General features: G+C 40.2%; 3 protein-coding genes across 4 annotated transcripts in view; 1 reads left to right on the forward strand and 2 right to left on the reverse strand.

The window, feature by feature from the left end:
- Nucleotides 1-16,795, reverse strand: part of LOC306818931 (NLR family CARD domain-containing protein 3-like) — a 324,740-nt gene that overhangs the window by 146,279 nt on the left and 161,666 nt on the right. Inside the window, exons 1-2 of one of the 2 annotated variants that reach the window (XR_013778406.1) lie at nt 3,132-3,408; nt 1,658-2,699 (exon numbers count right to left, since the gene is read on the reverse strand). The exons of the other annotated variant lie outside the window; for it this stretch is intronic. The gene's annotated coding sequence lies outside the window, so the exon portion shown is untranslated. Of the gene's footprint in view, nt 1-1,657; nt 2,700-3,131; nt 3,409-16,795 lie in introns of those variants that run through there. 2 annotated transcript variants of the gene reach the window in all.
- The window catches only part of LOC306818930 (uncharacterized protein), a 358,920-nt gene that overhangs the window by 116,735 nt on the left and 225,390 nt on the right, over nt 1-16,795 (reverse strand). The window contains exon 12 of the mRNA XM_079336665.1: nt 13,473-13,646. Within this exon, the coding sequence (XP_079192791.1) occupies nt 13,473-13,646 (174 nt within the window). The remainder of the gene's footprint in view (nt 1-13,472; nt 13,647-16,795) is intronic.
- LOC306818929 (uncharacterized protein) overlaps nt 1-16,795 on the forward strand; it is a 182,585-nt gene that overhangs the window by 27,125 nt on the left and 138,665 nt on the right. The gene's annotated exons all lie outside the window — the stretch shown is intronic.

Genomic DNA, 16,795 nt, shown 5'->3' on the forward strand with positions numbered 1-16,795 from the left:
TTGACTTACCTGCACGTGTCCTCTGTGTCCACATCTTATAGTCTATGGTCCACGTCAATCTAAAACACTTCCTTATTTTCAGCGAGGTGTAAATCTGAGGGAGACGTGAGCCTTCACACATCCAGCCTTACGTCTGAAAATCGAGTGTCGTGGTTACTTTCACTTTCGTTGTTGACGTCACTTCCTGTTCAAACAACGAAGCAGAAAATAAAAAACAAGACTCACAAAACAATAAAGAATCTACATGTAAATCACATGAAATCCTTTTCTGTTTATAGTCCTAACACTTACAGCAGTATATGGATCATGTTGCTTCTCTATTGACTAACTTTTTATTTGCAAAAAAAAAACATTCATGGGGGACTAAAGAACTCACGAAACGTTTAATATATCAAATAGGGCAAAACAAAAATTCAAACGTATGGTTGGAGAATGAAGCTTGTTTTCTCAACCGGTTTTACAAAATGTGACTTCTTTTTGCCAACAGCACAGTCGCTCCCTGCTGTGACTGCCATTCACAAAGAGAGCGACGCAAAATACACGGCTGTCAATCAGCGTCTTATATGACTGTGACGGAGCGGCTCCCTCACTGAGTGCAGGCGCACACACCAACACACACGCTGACACGTACACTGACACACACACACGCACAATGCTCCTTATCACACAATTAAACACATCATCTTCCTCCTTTCCCGTCCCATAGACCAAGGGTGTCATACATTTATATCAACTTTCAGCGCACTCACCATTCAGGGCGTTGGATACACACTCCGCAGCATCCCGTTCTGATGCAAACAGAGGCGGTACATTTCCGCCAGGTAAATAGGCGGACGTGGCGCCGAATCACAATCACGTGACATTATTGATTGCTGAAATGTTTGTTTTAAATATATTGACAGAAATGTGGCTGTCTGGTGATTAAAAGGTTCAGGTAAAAAAAGGGTAAGTTAGTGGTGAGGCATCCACAGGGAGTTATATGTGGAAACTCGATTCATTTGTAAGAAAATGTAACAGTTTAGAAATATTATGCAAATCATAATGCCCGGTGGGAGGGGCTTTTTCTTTAAAATGAAGGCTGTTTGAGACCTTCAGGGTGGGAAGTCAAGTTACAGAGAAGGTAACAGCTTGAGGATGAAATGTTTTTTGCTAACTACTCATATTGGAGTTTTGTTCTGTAAATATTTTTTGTTTTGGATTTTTCACATTTTTGTAAATATTGTGCACTTGTGGAGGCCGGTGAAAAAATAAATCCACCAATCTTCGACTACGCCTGTGTGTTTTTCAAATTTTTTTGGGGTGTTTAATAAGAGAACCCCGCCACAATGACGTAAAACTGAACACAATGTAGGGGGATAATAAATAATGATCGCAGCAGATTAAGGTTTGGAAAACATTATGTGACGAGTATGTTGACTTCACAGTTTGACAGATATCCCACCTATAGGCCTACTGTACCCAGTCAATTCAATTCAAAAAACTTTATTTGTCCCTGAGGGGCATTTCAAAGGCGCAAAGAGCAGTAAATGAACAACAGTGCAGCTATTCTAAACAAATAACCAAAGATAAAGTGTCAAGATGCAGGTACAAAGTTAAAATACAAAATAAAAAAGTTAAATACAACAGAAGGTAAAGATGTAAAAAGAACTATCAGCACAAAACAGAAATGTAGACATGTATTAAAAAAGAAAAACTGTAAATTCACATGGTCTTGAGGTGAAGCACCCTTTTGAGCGAGTACAGCCATGAGGAAATAATGCAACAATTTTTTCACACCTGGATTTGGGGATCCTCTGCCATTCTTCCCTGCAGATCCTCCAGTTCTGGCAGGTTGGATGGTGAACGTTGGTGGCCAGCTATTTTCAGGTCTCTCTAGAGATGCTCAGTTGGGTTTAGGTCAGGGCTCTGGCTGGGCCAGTCAAGAATGGTCACAGAATTGTTCAGAAGTCACTCCTTTGTTATTTCAGCTGTGTGCTTAGGATCATTGTCTTGTGATCAGGGTGATCAGGATTATCCATAATGGATATCAGCTTTTTCAGAGTACTCCTCTCTGCCACCACTACAAAAGAGTCCAGCTTGCAGCCTGTCACAGAGCAGGCCTTCTTAATGAGCTTGTCCAGTCTGTTAATGTCACCAGCTCCTGCACTGCTCCCCCGACAGACCACAGCAGAGAAAAGCACAATGGCAACAACAGGCTGGTAGAAGATCTCCAACATCTTGCTGCACACGTTCAAGGATCTCAGCTTCCTCAGAAAGTAGAGTCTGCTCATCCCCTTCTTGTACACAGCCTGAGTGTTGGCCTTCCAGTTCAGCCTGTTGTCCATGTTGATGCCCAGGTACTTGTACTCCTCAACCACAGTCACATCCTCTCCCAGGATACACAGCGGTGATGGCTCTGTCCTCTTCCTTCAAAAGTCGATCACCATCTCTGCTCTTATCCACATTCAGAATCAGGTGATTTGTCGCAGAGAGGAAGGGACAGAGAAGGAGCGGAGTCCGTGCAGATAGCATGAAATAGATCAGACACAACTTTAATATTCTTCTTAAAAACTATGTGAAAGTTATCCAAAAGGAGTGTGAAGATTTATGGTTGTGTAACAGGTACAGGAATGTACCTGTGCACAGCTTCAAGTGTCTGGAGAAGATGACAAAACACAGATTGAGTCGGCTGCTGTTGTTGCGTCTCTGCTTCTGTCAGACTGTTTATTTAAACTTTATTCAAAAACATACTAAAATGTATGTTAGTTATTCTCATGTGCAATTTAAACACAAATTTACAATACCACATATCCAATACCATACCCATACACAAGCATAAGGTCAAATTAACTAAAGTATTATTTTGCAACTGCAATATTATAAATGGGCAAAGCCCATGTTAACTGGCAACTACTAGATAAAAATAACATTGAACATTTAACTGTACAAAGAGGTTTTAACCAACAAAAAGTCACAAAGTATTAAAACGGAAAATTAACGGTCACGCACGAGCCACTTTAGTCTGCTAGCTCTCGTATCTGTTAATGCTCTCTAAACAGAACTAATCTTTACAACGTATTATAACACCAACAAAACTATAAATATTACACATAATCCACCGAAAATTGTGTTTTTAAACTTAAGATACTGACCTGGAGAAGATAACAAAACACAGATTGAGTCGGCTGCTGTTGTTGCGTCCCTCGCTTCTGCCAGACTGAAGCAGAGCGCTGTAACCATAGCAACAACACACAGCACGCTCAGCAGGGGAAGTGCTGCCCCCTTGTGGTTAAACAGAAATTACTCCAAAAGAACATCTTTAACAAAAACAGAAATGATTCGTTTGTGTAACATTTATACAACGCACCAAACACCATAACCAAAATGTGACAACACATTTCAGTGTGTCACAGTTGCAGCAGGATTAAGGAGGACCACTTTTCAGTGGTTTTATGACCTTTCTCCGGTTGTTGTTTTCTGTGGTTGATTTCTGAAGCAAAGCGGCCATCACAGCAGCTGTGTGCTGAGAAAAAAAGTACTGCATGTCAGCCCTGTTTCCATAACAACAGTCTTTTGACAACATATTTTATTATATTTGAGATCGTTTTTTATCTTCACTATCGATCGATCAGAATATTCTTGCCCTTTTACTTTGTCTGGATGATGAGCTTCATCATAACGTCCCGCTATCACGGCTCCAATCAGACACGAGCAATGATGATGTTACGATTTAAACACTCACCAGCAACATGAAGTGTCTGTCCAACGTGCTATAGGTGCAGTGACTCAGGTTCATGACAGCTGGCCAAATCATTGCATTGTCAGCGTTATTGTGGAGTTGAATAGCCCATATATTCCTCTGAGATCTGAAAATCTGGCTGTCTGCACTGAAGTTTATAAGACCATCAATTAGTGAATCTCAATATATTTATTTATTTTTAAATGTAAATAACTATATATTATCAATGTATTTTAAATAGGCAAATAGTTTTTTTGTAAAAATAAAAAAAAAAACGTTTTCACAGCACCCCCTGTTCGAAATGACTTCTAGAGGCCCTGACAGAAGTATTGGGATCAAATGTTCAACAACACCCATAAAGGTATCAACAGTCAGCAGTGGACACAATTCAACTGGAAAGTCAAAATCAATTTGAAGTTGTGTTACAGATCCTTCTGCTGCCCTCTGCTGGAGACAATGCAGTAAAACAGGTGATCTTATGCACAAACTCTGGGAGTGTTATTTCAAAACACTGGAAAAATATTAAAGAGGAGAAAATTATGAAAAGTGAGATTCCATGAAAGGTTCAGTTAAACCTACTTGGTGTTATACCTGATGATATTTTCACTGCTGACAGAAGATATAGTGTGAATATTTTATTATCGGTCGCCAAGAAAAATAAAACAGCAACATGGAAGAATGTTAAACCAGCGAATGTGGCTGAATGGAAGCAAAGATTGAGACAAGTTTATCTCATGGAAAAAAATGACGGCATCATTACAGATGAAAAGGGAGCGTTTTGATTGGAGGTGGAGCACAGTCGGAAAACACCTGACAAAGTGAAAAACTTTCACTTTCTCTCCCATGAATTGAACCTTTCAGGGGTCGACTGGGGAGCTGTTCTTCTTCACAGCATCAGTCCAGGAGATCCATTCTAGACACGTGTGACCCGTGTGGACGTTCTGCGTTGTGTTCTGCTGTTTCGGCAATGTCTCAGGAGACAGCTTGTAGTTCTTGTATTCTGTATTCAACAGATAAAAGTACAATCAACAGGTCGTGTGTGGAGTCAAGCATCTCCCCTCTGAGCAAACTGTCAACGGCTCTGCCTTTACAATCATACATTACACATTCATTCATAATAAGTTCAAATAGAGAGATAGATGTACATTAAATACAACATCATACACACATTTAGAAAACTAACTTCAATATATTATTTATGAAAACAGCAGATTAATAATATGAAGCCAGAAAACCAGTTCCTTTTGATATCTACACAGAAAAATTAATCACAGCTGCTCTACATCAATCAATTAACAACTGACATATATTAAGACTGAAAAACACCTCTCCATACCAGATAAAAGTATAATCAATCAGCCGCTAACATTTGCTACCAAACTAATGAACAACATTATATATGATATTTGTCACGGATCAGAGGAAGAGACCCAAACGCACGACTCCAGGGCGAAAGGCAGTTTCAAAAATCCATTTTAACTGTACGCAGGGTTCGGTACACGGGAGTCAAACACTAACAGGTTCAGATTCCAAAAGTCAAGACAGAAAAATGCTGGAACGCAGACACTGGGAACAAGACGACATAGAGACAAAAATACAAGACGAACTGGCACAGAATGAGGGGAAGGCAGACATTATGTACTGAACAGGGGGGTGGAGTTAACAAGACACAGGTGAGACACATCAGGTCATCAGACAGGAGGGAAACAAGGAACAAAGAGCACAAGACCAGAAACTGAGGACAAGAACAAGTAAAACACAACACTGACAACACCAAAACCAGATATATAAAATAAAACAGGAAACACCAAAGACTAACGTAAATACCAGACTATGAAATATTAAACCACACAAGGGAAACACTGACAACAAGACAAAGACTAAATATAAAAATCAGAAACACTTGGACACAGGGAAACACTTTGAAAACATGACAACTAAAGACAAGACAGGACATCAAGATCATGACAATATTGAAAACTTTACAAAACTGATACAGGAGAAATCGAATATGATCAGAAACAGAAGACCACCGTTTGATTACATCTAAACAATAAAAATGAGTTTATTGACGGAGCGTGAGTCATCATTGACCGAACTCTGACCAAACATCTGTGTCATTTAAGTATGTTGCAAAAAGAGTCGCCCTTTCCACATGTACCTGTGTATGTGAAATCAGTGAACTAACACAGCTGGGTCTCTACTCGGGCTGTAACGCTACACAAACATTTGGGTTGGGTACGGTTCTCAGTCCTTGAAAAACAAAGAAAGAGACACATACTCTGTGTATTCTTCAGTTCATTCAGTTTTATTATCACCATACTATCATCATAATATTCACCCAACATTTCATTGAACATATCGATGAGAATAAACTCCAGGCAGTATTGTTGAGTCTTGATGCGGTAAAAGCCTTCGATCGGCTCAACTGGGACTTTCTTTAAAGAGTAGGAGAACATTTTGGATTTCAGCAGACCTTCATTCAGACTATTCAAGCACTTCAGAAGTGCAAGAATCAAAGTGAACGGAGCCATATCAAAGTCATGTCAGTTAGACAGAGGGGAGGCCCAATAAGCCCCTTACTGTCAGCCATCTTTATTGAAGCTTTAAGCCAAGCCACCACTCAAGACAATAATATTAAAGGTATAAAACGTGAGCCAGGCACAAGAGGTGGATTTGCTGGATGGATTATATGTTAATAAAAGAAAGAGTAAAAACAAGTTGAACATTGTGGTTATATGATATATGGTAAAAGAAACAGAGCGAGATAAAGTAACAATAAATTTAAACATTGCTTACTTCTTTCCCATCTTTAAACAACACAAATAAAATACTTGAGAGTGAACATCCTGAAAGTTTTGACTCATTTATATGAACTCGACTTTATTGAAGACACAAATACAGGAGGATGGAAGGAGATGGAATTCCAATATGAAGCTTGGAGTGGAGGATGGAGTCTGTGAGAATGAACATCTTGTCCAGAATCTTCTGTTTGTTTCAGACTCTTCCAATAGAAAGAAGAGAGAAACAGTTCAATGAGTGGGATAGACTAATATCACGGTACATATGGCGAGGGAAAAGACCAAGGAGAAGATTTCAAATTCTTCAACTGCAGAAGAAGAAGGGCTGTCTAACACATTATGATATATCTACACAGTGGAGAACCCTGGTTTGCTGGCGCAGATCTGATTATCAAGCCAGATGGAAAACTATTGAAGAGAAGTTGTCAGAGAGCGTCCCAATCCAGGCATGTTTAGGGGATCAACGATTGGTTGAAAAGCTCCTGGATAAAGGGAATAGCTGGATGAATTGATCCCTGAAAACATGGTTCAGTATTATCAGCAGGACTGGCCTGTCTGATGAAATAAAGATACTGAGGTGGTGCTGGCATGACCCCGACTTCACCCCCAACAAACTGGATGTTCCTTACAAGAGATGGACCAAACAAGGCCTCTCCTCTTACTCTTCTTTTTTTAACCAGTGTTGTGAAATGTTTAATGTTAAATGATTATTAACACACCTCGTAAGAAAAACAGGGCACCACCTGGCTGACCAGGAACAACTGTATTAATTATGGGAATTAATAAAGTTATTATGAATTTTGATAGTTATTAATTATGAATTAAATCAACCTCATATCTGAATTATGAATTCTGGATCAATCGACTACCTGAAATCACACGAACAAGCTTCTGAGTTTGATGTGCTGAATTTAATGAAAGAAAAGGTGAACAATAACAGAATAATGACATGAATAAAATGTGTTATGAATGTGGAACCAAAATACAGTGACTGATATATTTGATGAAGGTGAACACCAGAAATGATAAATGTTATTATGACGACTTGAGTATGGTATTGTGGTTTAACGTTTGTCTGATAAACATGTTAATTTAGTTCGGGACAAAAAGTGGAGTGAACGGAGGAAAAACTTTAGATTAAAGGATAAACTGAACTGTGGGAAGTAAAAAGGACACGATGTGACACGACCCTCTGAAGGTTTGACCAGCTGTTGAATGTTTCTTACTTTGTTGTAGAATCAACGAATCCGCCTTAGAGGGACCAAAGAATTCTGCGGTCCAGAACTGCTTTGACAATTCAGGTCGGAGTCGGTTCTGCTGTGCAATTGGGTCGCGTCCTGAGTGTCCAACGGCCTCCCGGAGAGCGCTGAGATTTATCCAAAAGTATTTCTGTTGATGAACGATCGTTAACTTCCTGCTAACTGAAATGGCCAATTCAGTTAGTTCAGATAACGAGATCGTTTAAGAGTCAATGGTGGGAAAAGGAATAATTCCAAAAATGTCCAAAAATGATGAAAAACGATTTAATTAAAAATGCGCGTGCACGAGCCTTAACGGGAGTTTCTCAAGGCTTAAAGGTGCCGCTGGTTATATTGAAAAACTTGAAGCAGAAACGTTGGTTAATAAAATACAAAAATTGGATAAAACAAAGTTGAAAAGTTAGCGCGCTAAAAGTTAAAGGTTCCGTCTTGACGAACGGAGTAACAAAGGTTAAAATCCAAAGAGTGTGGAGAGAACAAGAAAAGCAGGAGTTGGTCGCACGCCAACTTTGAAAGAGATCAGATTGTTAACGACCTGCTTGATGACGTAGACGCTTGAACGGGGGATTATCTATAATTTCAGATAATCTAATTATTGAGAATAACTAACCATGTGAGGTACTTAAAGTACCTTACCTCAAAACAAGACCTTGCCTCTTACTCTTCTTTTTTTAACCAGCAAACATTTCCAAACACTGAAAAGATTCTTTGCTTCAAGATTTCTTCAAATACGCCACCATTGAAACAGTTTGATGACAGAGACTGAAAAAGTCTTTGACAATAATCTCATACAAGTTTTCATAGCTGCCTATAGAGGGGACTCTGGGATTCAAATCATTTGCAGGTTGTATAGAGGGCTACAAGAGGAAAACAGAGAACATACCACCTACATCAAACACATATGGGAAAAGGAAACTAACTTCCACATCTGTGAAGAAGCTTTTGGGAAAATACTGTGAGTTTGAGTGGAAGATCACAAGCTCCATCTCATGGAGAACATTGGGTTGGAAGAGTCTGATTAGATACTTTATTAAAGCTGTTCAGAAATCTCATGACACAGACTCTATCTCACTTCTCTTCAGTGCTATCTCCTGGCTCCTGGGCCCAACCCCACATAGTTCTAGACCAGCCGTGTTAAGGATGGTCCCAAAGCTCTTATACTGAAAGAAGGAGAGAGGAGGGAGATCTGAGGAGAGAGCTGACTTTACCCAAGTCTTTTTACTGACAGACAATATCTCTGTGCATCTCTGCTGGGAGGGACTAAGACACAAGTGGAGGACACTTGGATGTAATGAAGGGAACTGAGATGTACCCATAGACTCTTCTAGCTGCTGGAGGAATTGTGGCTCACAGGAAGCAAATCACTACCACCTGTTCTGTCCTAAAAAACACAGCTTCTGCTTTGAGATCCACAGAGAACCAACAGATGTCTTTAAAGTCAGATGTTACCCAGTAATGGGAACAAGTCTTCCTTGCTAACCTGCATTCATCCACTAAACCAAATACTCACTTGGAAGCCTGAGCATTGCTGGCAGAAAGGCCATAACAAAGAAATGTTCCTCCACCAGTGGAAGACTGCTACCATGTAGTTTATGGAATCTATTCAATGACACAGATCACTTGTTCTCTGAAGCTTCACAAAAACTCATTTGAGGATCTCTGGATAAAATGAAAATCCTACATCTCCCCTAAACTCCCATCTTTTCTTTCAACTGCTTTTCCTTTAGTTATGAACCCCTGTATACTTTGTTTTTGTCTTTGTTTTTCTTTTCAGTGGGAGATCACCTCATCTCTTACATCGGATTTATTTTGTTCTGTGTTAAAGCACAAAAACATAAAAGGAGGAATCACTCTATTGTTTAAGCACAAATGACTGTACTGTACAAATGTCTCTGAATATGTGTGATTACAAATAGAATTTAAAAAAAGAAATATGACTGAAATGAAGTGTGAGCTGATTCCTCTGTCAGTCCCTGATGGATGAAGCTCTCCTCAGCTTGCAGAGCTTCTCCACACACAAGATGGTGGAGGTTCCTCCTCTGTGGATCATCAGCTGCTCCTCTCTGCTCCACCAGAGTCCTGATCACTCACATTATCACAGAGATCACCATCTAATGAGAGAAGAAGAGAGATGACAGAAATCATTTTCATCAGCTGGGAGTCATCAGATTCCCCCACAGCGCTGTAACTAAGCTCTGCCCCCACTCCAACTTTGGACTTTAACACTGAACGGTTTCATGTTGGTGTCTGAGTGTGAGTTTACACTGAGTTATGAGAGCTTCACGTCCACACACACTCAGACACACACAGCGTCGTTCTGTCCTACCAGCTCTGACAGCCGACTGTTCTCCTCTCCACTTTAAAGAGTCAGAGCAACACATTCAGTTCAGAGAAGAAACAGGACTTATTATAGTCAGGTCAAAGGTCAACTAACCATGGGAGGAAAATAGAAGAAGGCGTAGTTTGGACATGAATCCTCTCTGATGTTTCTTTGTTTCTGTCAGTTGTCCTTCCTGCATTTGTTCCTGCAGCTGTGTAACTTTAGTCTTTGAGTCTGTTTGTCTTCAACTTCTTCATATGATTCACATCGTTTGTTCACAGTCTGTTAGATATTGTGATAGGTTACATGAAGATAGCTCCGCCCCTTTTATGAAACTCTGGGTTTACTTCTCAGGATGATCACCAGCTTCATGTGACTGTTCAGCACCATCTCTTCTGTCAGGGTTAGTGAAGCCAGATCACAGAAAACAAACCCTGAGTATGTTGAACTCTCTTTGTAGCAGAGAACCAAGAAAAGGATTTCTCCAACAACGAACAACAAGAATGTAAATATATGTATGAGCTGATATGTGGAGGCTTTACTAAAGAACACTGAGAGACTGACCTCAGAGTCTCCAGTCCATAGTTTGGATTCTTCTGAAGATCACACAGCAGCTTCACGTCTGAATCCTGCAGCTCGTTGCAGGTCAGGTCCAGCTCTCTGAGATGGGAGGGGTTGGACTTCAGAGCTGAGGCCAGAGAAGAACAGCTGATCTCTGACAAACTGCATCTCCTCAATCTGAATAAAGAATAAAAGAAGAATAAAAATAATGTGTAATCCAGTCACATGTGTTCAGCTTGTGATGAGTATCTCAACATCACTTTGTCCTGATGAATCAAGTTTTCTCTAAATGATTAGAGGATCATTTCTGATTGTGTATTCACTAAATCTAAATCCTCCAAATGTCAGCTCAACATTCATCCAGCTGTTCATGTGCACAGATGAAGAACAGGCTGCTGATCTCAGTCAGCTCTGTGATGTTACTACATTTATCAAATCACACATTATTCAATCACAAGTCTTCATGATTTCACTTCTTAACAGAACCAGAGGAAACCAGAGGCTTCATGTGCACCTTGTTCAACTTTACTTCACAGAGTCACAAAAACATTTTCACATCAAATCTCTAAATTATTCAGAAACTTCAAGAATAAGAAATCTCCTAAATCATTAAATATCCAGAGATTTAAATTCAGACAAATACTGAAAATATATAAATCCTGAAATGTGCAACAATGGAGGATATGGATTGAAATGATTCAAATGAATGACACAGTCAGTGATCTGACCTCAGAGTCTCCAGTCTGCAGTTTGGACTCTGCAGATAATCACACAGCAGCTTCAGCTTTATACATGAATGTGTGATGTTGTCCACATGAACACACTGATGTGATCATCATCTGTTCATTCACACATTGAAGGACTTCATAGTGATTCATTCATGTTTTTGTACTTCCTGATCATTCTTAGATTGAAACGTACAATATGTTGAATTTTATTTGAATCTTTACATTTAAATATCTGAATTCATTTCAAATGGACTAAACCCATGTTAAAATAACAGTCAACAATGAAGTCTTGAAGCATTGTGATGCTAAAGTGTTTGTTCAGCATGCTGGTAACTGTAAGAGTGGACTGAATCTATTTGATATTAATATGAGGCTGTGATAGAGCTGTCACCTTTCTCTCCTCCTTTCTTCTCTGAGGGAGAAACTCTTCATCCTTACATTTGGACTTTAGGAGCTCTCTTAAGGACTGACATGCTTTGTGAATAACCTTGATCTTTACCAGGATCTAGTCTTTAATCTAAGTAGAAATGTAGCTGCAGCGTGTTCCAGCTCCAGCTGTCTGCCACTGTGGCTGAAACTTCTCTTCTCCCTTCTGTTGTCCTCGTGCCCTGCTGTCACTCTCCACTCTTCTCAGGACTTTTTTCATTTCAATCTTGATTTGAACCCGTCTGTTGTCGGGATCTGATGCTTTTAAACCCTTGAACCAAAAGTCTTTTTCATGACAGAAAGCCTGGGCTAAAATCTGTGTGCCAGTGCACAATTCAAGTGTAGCGAGCGCTCACAGGAGTGACAGCAGTGAAGCTGTCCGGTACGTTGACAACACGTCCAACTTATTAAAGCAGTCAAACAGATAGCACGCCAACGTGAACATCACTGCAAGCAGGAACAAAGAGAGTGTGGAGCAAAGCCAAGTCTCCTTTGCATTTAAACAGCCTCTTGATAATAATTCTGAACGGGCCAAAGACATAACAAACACCACTGCTGTTTTTATTACAGTGGATTACATGCAGAATGGGACTTTGTGTTTTTACAGCTTCTTATATTGACAGAGGGAAATATGAATAGTTGTGAGATGAAACTGTCCCAGCTTTATTTTGTGCTCTAAAAAGTGCTGACTTCATAAACAGAAAGGTGTCAGTGTTTGTCTCTGTCATTTAAAACACATCTTTTTATATATACTATAGGCTATATGGATGATTTTATTTCATTCATTTCTTTTATTGATTGGAGCCTCTTTTGGTTATAAGTATATTTGATTTGATGTTATTTTTGAATGTTTCATTTAAAATGTCATGAAAAAGAAACCTGAGCAGGTGAAGTCTGAACTGTCCATGCTGAACTTAAGACAATGTGTAAAAGGGAAGTTGTAAATGTTCCTGATAAAGAAAAAGAAAGTGTTGCATCAGGTCCCTTACTGGACCCAAAATGTACCCAACCCAATCTTCAGAACTGAGAACCGTACCCAACCCAGATGTTTGTGTAGCGTTACAGCCCGAGTAGAGACACAGCTGATAGTAAAATCAGTTAAAGTTCTCAACAAATCAAAAATGTGAACCATGTTTGAACAGCATCCCCCCTTTTTAAAAGCAGGAATAAGACGGGGGTCCTTCATGTTGTAGCTCACCTCTTTTTATGTCTGATTATTTGATGTTTCTGTAAAAGTCTGACAGAGTTGACTCAAATCTGGGACACAACTTTAACAGGTCCAAATGTTCCTAAAAACAACATTTTAAAGTGTCGATGACTATAATAGTATTTTACACCTTTAGTATCAGAAGGTTTTATAGTTTGAAGAGTTTGACTCTTTTTTAAATAGTTTAAAGTTTTTAATTGTTTTCTGCCATCGGGCAGGTTTAGACATGAAACAAAGAAATCAGAACCAACATTTGGGATTTCAAATTAGTTTCATCATAAAAATCTGTTAAAGGGATTTTCATTAAAAAAAGGAATAAGTTCATTTGTAAGTGGTATTTTTAAGTTTGTCTGGGACATGATGTTTCCCAATTCTCAAGAATGGGTGAAATTCAAACACAGTCAACACAGTTTCTATTATATTCATATCTATATTACAGTCAGTGATCTGACCTCAGAGTCTCCAGTCTGCAGTTTGGACTCTGCAGTCCCTCACACAGCAGCTTCACTCCTGAATCCTGCAGCTTGTTGTTAGTCAGGTCCAGCTCTCTGAGATGGGAGGGGTTGGACTTCAGAGCTGAGGCCAGAGAAGAACAGCTGATCTCTGACAAACTGCATCTCCACAATCTGAATAAAGAATAAAAGTAAATGTAGATGACAGTGAGCTTTATACATGAATGTGTGATGTTGTCCACATGAACACACTGATGTGATCATCATCTGTTCATTCACACTTTGAAGGACTTCATAGTGATTCATTCATGTTTTTGTACTTCCTGATCATTCTTAGATTGAAACGAACAATATGTTGAATTTTATTAGAATCTTTACATTTAAATATCTGAATTCATTTCAAATGGACTAAACCCATGTTATATATCTTTTTATTGTTGAGTATTTACATCACATCAAATATTTCCAACAGTGATCAGAGTCAGAGAAATATCAGAGATGTAACTGGACGTGTCTTGTCTTGGCAGCAGATTAGGGCTGGGAGATATATCCAGTTTTTAAGATATATGGATATATATTCAAACATGATATAAGACAATATCTTTAATATGGATATAGTTCATGTTGCATTAAAATATATTCTCCACGTCTTCTGTAGAGTTGACAGTTCAGCTATTTCTAATCTCACTGTGTCTCCCTCTTCACCCTGCTCTCTCTCTCTCTCTCTCTCTCTCTCTCTCTCTCTCTCTGAGCCTAACTTAAAAAACTCAATGGATAACAAAGCACTGTTTATTGAGGACAGCCAGAATAGTAGTTATTTAGCTGACTCTTACTCCCAGCATGCTCTGCAACAGCTAACACATGTTGGTGTGAAGTTTAGGGTGAATAAAAGCAGTCGTCTCCCATTGTTCTCTCTCTTCAAATGCTTCCAGCATCCAGAGACACAAGTCTACTCCTGCTTCACAGCACGCTGCTCTTTGTTTCAATGTTTTGGCGTGCAGGCAACCCGAGGCCTCAAGGAATGACAGTGTTCTGAATCCCCAGCTTGCATCATCCATTGAACGCATCTCGACGGAGATTCTCGGAGAGCGTCTTATTCACAGACCGAATTAAAAACGGTATTTAGAGAGTGTAAAGATCACGTCTGGTTCCATCCTGCAATGAACAGGACAACCACGGAGATCGCCTCGCTCGACAGAGAACACACCAATCCTGCTCATCCTCTGGGAACCGCCGCCGCCATCACAACTCATCTGCACGGAAACAGACTGGAGATCTGATTTCATGGTGGGACCTTTCCCCTCCTCAACCGCAGACAAACGCTTTACAAGTGAGGCTGAATCAGGTCTGAGCAGTGAGCTTTAGAGAGTGTGTTTAATAACTGAGTCATTCATGTGAAGTTGTGAAGATAATATTTGCTTCTTATCTGACCACTGCGTCTCTGGTTTGACTAGTTTAAAAGGTCTTTGTCCGCTGCGTCCTGTGTGTGTTTCTCTGTGAACTCTAGCGTTATATCCGGGTAATATCTTCATGTTCAGGAAGACCAGTGTAAACACTGTCTAACACAAATTCAGCCTCTGGCTTCTAGTGTTCAACTTCATTATTCACAAGTTGTGCACGAGTTTCAGACTGTGATCCAGCATCTTCAGACCACACACACACACACACGCACACGCACACGCACACGCACACGCACACGCACACACACACACACAAGACCAGGAGCCTGTACTAAGAACATATCCAGGGTCTCTTTGGCTGATCTGGCTTCACTAACCCTGACATTAGAGATCATGATTAACAGTCCTATTGTAGCGGTTTTAAGGGGTCTTTTTTGTACGGGTGCCAGCCGGTATCTCAACCGACAATGAACAAAGTTGTATAAGATATAAATTTGTTCCAACCACCACAAAGCTATCCTCTAGTTCTTTGAACCAGACATTATTCCATATTAGAATAATCAACAATACACATAAACACTAGAATTTCACACAAAGCCATGAAGTGGAGAATGAATGGAAATGTATTAAATTAACCAAATCTCACGTCCATCAAAAATAACCCACAGTCAGTGTCTTTTCACAGTTCTTCAAGATTTTAGTGACAACAAAAAAAACAAGAGCGGGCTCTCTTGTGAGTGAGTCAATCTTTGACTGCACCTTCAACAATAACTACAAAAAACCCAGAGTGAGCTCTCGCTCTTCTCAACCCACATTAAGATCTTCAGCGTGACGGCCATTGAACCAAAATAAAGAAAAAGAAAGTACTCCAACAGGTCGGAGCTACCTCCAGAAACCGGGGATCCGACCTGCTTCAGCGACTCTCCCTTTCCTGAGGTCCAGCCAGAAAGGAGGCACTACTGAAGAACCAACCCGAAACCCGGTACCAACCCGAAAACTCTGGCAATTAATTTACACTGACTTTGTTTCTAAGGCTGGGGCAGCCGCGGACTACAACACCGGTAACCGGGATTTACGGACGCCGCCATCTTGGTGTGTACGTACCACTTTCATATCAGGGAGCTCAATGGCCATAGAGGAACGCGTCACAGGGCGTGGAGCAGGCGGAAAAGGTATTTTCCTCTCGGTGGATCGCCACACTATGAAGCTGATTATCAACCTGAGAAGTCAACTCTGAGTTTCAGAGAACATAAAAGGAGTTATCTCAATATAACCTATCACAATCATCACATGTTGAGGATGTGTACATATTCGGCTTCATGTTCACCAGTCTAATGCTGATTGGCCTTGGCATAGCTCTGGTGTACCGGAAAATTGGGAAGACGGCAGCTCCGGCGGTAGCACCGGGGCTGCCAGTCATGGTAACTGACAAGGGCAAAGCTGTTGGAGCACAGACTGTGGCGCTGGCAGAGCGAGGCCGAAGAACGGATGGCATCTGGGGAAAGCTCACTGCGATGAAAGGCGAGTTGAATCTGTTGAGAGACAGAAAGAAAAACCTGTGTCCCCTCGTCCTAAAGGAGTTTGTTGGATTTAATTCAGACCCCCGGGCAGAAAAAAAAAATCCTCCACGGCTCTTTGCTGCTGTAACACTGTAAATGTATCCGCTCGTGAGATGAATAAAGGATTATCTTATCTTTAAGACAAACAGGCTCCAAAGACTAAAGTTTCACAGCTGCAGCAACAAATGCAGGAAGAACAAAAGGACAAAAAAATGAAAATCAGCGAGTATAAACGTGCAGCTTATTATATTTGTTCCATGGTTAGTTGACCTTTGACCTGACTAGAATAAGTCCTGTTTCTTCTCTGAACTGAATGTGTTGCTCTGACTCTTTAAAGTGGAGAGGAGAACAGTTTGAGAAGTTC

This window comes from Symphodus melops (assembly GCF_947650265.1).
Source record: "Symphodus melops genome assembly, chromosome: 23".
Classification (NCBI taxonomy): Eukaryota; Metazoa; Chordata; class Actinopteri; order Labriformes; family Labridae; genus Symphodus; species Symphodus melops.